The 3,844-nt window shown below is 55.3% G+C and overlaps 1 protein-coding gene across 1 annotated transcript; it reads left to right on the forward strand.

Annotated features, from left to right (window-relative positions):
* Positions 1-388: 388 nt before the first annotated feature.
* EVA1B (eva-1 homolog B) lies at positions 389-900 on the forward strand. Its single transcript, XM_088530958.1, has 2 exons — positions 389-461; positions 533-900. Exons 1-2 carry the CDS (start codon positions 395-397, stop codon positions 898-900), a joined length of 435 nt encoding a protein of 144 aa, XP_088387084.1. The 5' UTR covers positions 389-394.
* Positions 901-3,844: the final 2,944 nt, after the last annotated feature.

The following is a 3,844-nucleotide window of genomic DNA, read 5'->3' on the forward strand; positions in this document are numbered from 1 at the left end:
TTTCTTTCCTCATTCCTCCCTCCATGGAGCCATTTCTGGGACAAGCACTCATCCCGAGTGCCAGGGCTGTGGATGCGGCATCACCTCCGGGATGAGCTCGTGGCTGGGGGGGGGGGGGGGGGGGGGCTGCACTGTATTAATTTAGCTGCTGTGGGCGTGAAGAGCATGCAGCACTGAAGCCCTTTTTTTGGGGTGGGGGGGAGGTCTGGTAGTGCCCCCCCCCCCCCCCAAACCCGCCGGGTGCAGCCCTTGCCCTCCAGCAGCAGTGGAGCTGCTTGACCTAAGCAAGGCGGGGGGGGGGGGGGGGGGGGGGCACGCACTCAGCTCCCGCCTGTGTCCCCTCCATTCCCAGCCCAATGAGCAGTGCCTGGTGCCAGCTGTGGCCCTGAGCAGGATGGAGCCACGGCCGCAGGCCATGGAGCTGCTGAGCAACAGCATGGCGGCCTATGCGCACATCCGAGGTGAGTGGCAGTGGCGGCCGTGTCCCACAGCGGTGGCCATGTTCCACAGCACTTGTCCTGCTCTGCCACAGCTAACCCCGAGAGTTTCGGCCTCTACTTTGTGCTGGGTATCTGCATGGGGCTCCTGCTCACGCTGGGCCTGGTGGTGCTGCGCAGCTCGTGCCCTCTGCGCCCGCCCCATGATGACAGCAGTGATGATGATGGTGACGATGAGGCTGAGGAGGAAGAAGACACCATCGACCGGGTGGCCTCTGAGTCATTGCTGCCAAGCACAGAGCTGCCCCCAGAGAGCCCTAGTGCCATCAACGTCTTTGCCTCAGCCGAGGAGCTGGAGCGGGCGCAGCGGCTGGAGGAGCGCGAGCGCATCCTGCGCGAGATCTGGCGCAATGGGCAGCCCGACCTACTGGGCGCTGGACCTGCTCACCCACCCTGCTACTGAGTGCAGCTATCGCTGCCACTACCGGTACGACAGACCCCCCATCCCACACCACGGGGTTCTCAGAGACTCGGGGCGGGGGGGAGGTGGTGGTGGTGGGGGGCACGGGCAGGAGTGGCCAGGCCCCAAGGAGCTGTTCCCAGGCCACATTCCCCCCTCCGCTTCCCCCTGGCGACTGGTGTTGCAAAAATAGCTGCTTCCCAGGCCACCGCCCGCCCTCCCCCCAGCCCCCCCGCTCCTCCAGCCTTAACAGGATCCAGATGTTTTCCAGATATTCTCCCGGCCCCACACGCTGGCAGGAGGCCAGACTGTGCTGGGGGCTGCGACCGGGGGGAGAGGCAGCCCGGGCCCTGCATCCGGGATGCAGCTGGAGCGGGAGCCTTGGTCAGGACGGGGCTTCATACATGAAATATAGTTTATTTTACACAATATTTATAATAAAGACGGTCTCTGGCCATCCTCAGGCTGATGCACATGTGGCAGTGGGCAGGGCGGCGGGCGGCACAGCCAGGTCCATGCCAGACTCCTCTCTCTGGGTCTCAACTGGTGCCCAGTGTGGGGTGCAGGGTGGTCTGCAGGCTGTGGGGGTGCATGGGGTGCCCAGCACGGTGTGCACAGTGTGGGGGTGCACGCTCAGGGCAGCCCCGTGTGGTCTCGCCCTGCAGTCATTTCCTCCACCCCCTGCCGCAGCCGCAGCGTGTTGGGGCAGCCGGACACCCAGGCAGGACCTGTCTGAGCCGGGGCAGGTCTCCCGCCTTGGCCTCCGGTGCCACCGCGGCCTGGGGCATCCCCCCTTCCCCCGCAGTCGCCGAGGCCTCTGTGCAGTGTGGAACCGCAGAGGCAGCGCCGGGGCGCGCGGGGCTGCTCGTGCGCTCCCCAGAGCGGGAGCTGCGGGGAGCAGCTGGGTGCAGGGGCCCCACGTAGCTGCGGCACTCGCTCGGGAATTCCCCAGGCACAAGCGGGACCCACAATTCCTGCTGGCCGAGGGGTGGGGAAGCTGGACCCGGGCCAGATCACTTCCTTCCCCCAGGCCCTACTGACAACAAAGGCCTTTAAAAGGTCTCTCAGCCACACAGGAAACAAAAGATTCCTCAGGCCTGGGACATACTGGGATTCAGCCTAAATGGTGCCAGTCAAGTAAACTGCAAGACTCTTGTTTTGCTGCTCCCAAGAGGCAACAAAGAGCCAGGTTAAAAACAAACGTTTAGCTGTAATTAGGCACTAAACTTGGAAAGCAGTGGGGCTGAGGAGTGAAACAAAACAACACAACCCCCACATGGTGCCTCGTTCTTGTATCTACCAGTAACACCCAAAATGAGCAAGTTGAAGGATAAAAAAGGCATCAGTTTGGTTACCACACCTAACACTACCCAAAAGAGCAAGTGCAGCTTTCCGTGTGCTCGCAGTGCAATAGTCCACACTGCAGAGCCACAGAGAACAGCATCATCTTTATCATTTTGCCTAAGGAGTAACTGCTGCCCCTTGCTGCACTGCAGGAGCCCCGGCTGAGCGTCCTTGTCCCCGGGAGCCACTTGGCCCCATTCCTCTTCAGGAGCGTCCCAGGCTCGAGCAGCTTTTCTGCAACTTGGGGCTGCTGCTGCTCCTTTTGGTTTCACCCCTTCTCTCCCAAGGCTAAGGGCCAGCACCAGAAGCAGCCCCAGACGCAGGACACACAACAAGACAGTTACACCTGCTACTCATTTTATTGTATTTTATTTGAGTAAAACAAACTTCAGGGCTTGCTAAACAGGAATTGTTCAAGTCAAAACAAACCAAACGCTAGTTGGTGTGCGTGGGGGACAGCACAGCAATCGTGGGGTGGGGAAGGGGGAGAGGGGGGCACGGGAGAGCAGGGTCCTCATGAGACGAGGGCAGGAAGGTGCCTCTCCTGCGGCCTCACCAACACAGCCCAAGAGCTACTCACCAACAGCTTCAGAATATTCTTAAGTCGAAGATAAGAAATACAGCGTAACTGCCATCCTTAACCAGCACAGGAGGGATTTGCCTTTTGCTTTATAAAAAGATTAATAAAAAATATTGAAAAATTCTCATCTCCTTTTATATTTTTAACCTAGTAGAATTCTGAAGTTTCTTAGAAAACTATGTTGCCTTGGAAAGAGCACTCAGGTTCACAATCAGCTGCAAAGAGGATACACAAAATGCCTACAAGGGGTTTGGGGCTTCAGCACACACACCAGGCCTAACAGTGTACACACTACACAATGGTGAAAAGCAGGGTGTATTTTTTTCTCTGTAACCATGCTAATTTTGTTAACTTTCAACATAAAAGAAAAACAATGTTTTTTTAAAAGGCCCTAAACTTAACTGTTACATTAAAAAAAAAAGTTAAAAAGAAATCATAGCAGTTTGGTCCCAACAAGTTAACATTTAGATGTTTATTCACATGCTTCATTGTTTTCTTATTTATAAGAACCAAAAATAGTTTCCAAAATTATCATTTAATTGATGTTACTACTACATACGTAAAGGCCTAAAAGAAGCAGACTATGAATTAAAAAATTGAATACACAATACAGGAGAATAAATTTAAACTGTTGAGTTAATCCCAACCTCTACTATTTCAAATTATAAAAAGAGAAACAAATGTCAAGACTACTGGGTTAAGATGGGCACAAACTGAAATCCACATCGTCTTCAAAGCCTGTTACCAAAAAACCACCCGACCATCCAATAAGGTCACAGACAAGAGAAAATCCAGGATCTCACCCAGCACTTGACCTTATTCAGTCCGGAAGGTGTATCCAGGAGCAGATCCAAGCATAAATGATTTGATCAGTTCTAGTCCAGACTTGGGGAGTGCAAGCTCTGCCAATGCAGGTGACTTCGGGTAGGTTCAAAGCTCCCTCTGGGGTTCAGCACTTCAGGGTCACCCCAGCAGCCCCAGCCCTGCTGTGCTGAGTCCCCTCAGCCTGCCAGGGCTTTCGGG

The sequence above is a fragment of the Tinamus guttatus genome, unplaced genomic scaffold (genome assembly GCF_059628265.1).
Source record: "Tinamus guttatus ecotype Peru unplaced genomic scaffold, ASM5962826v1 Tinamus_guttatus_pri_ptg000397l, whole genome shotgun sequence".
In the NCBI taxonomy this organism is placed as follows: domain Eukaryota; kingdom Metazoa; phylum Chordata; class Aves; order Tinamiformes; family Tinamidae; genus Tinamus; species Tinamus guttatus.

Bases quoted from the DNA above. Each gene is read 5' to 3' on its own strand.
- EVA1B (XM_088530958.1), top strand. From the start codon at position 395: ATGGAGCCACGGCCGCAGGCCATGGAGCTGCTGAGCAACAGCATGGCG. The intron at 462-532 runs GTGAGTGGCAGT...GCTCTGCCACAG, and splicing joins GGCCTATGCGCACATCCGAG to CTAACCCCGAGAGTTTCGGC.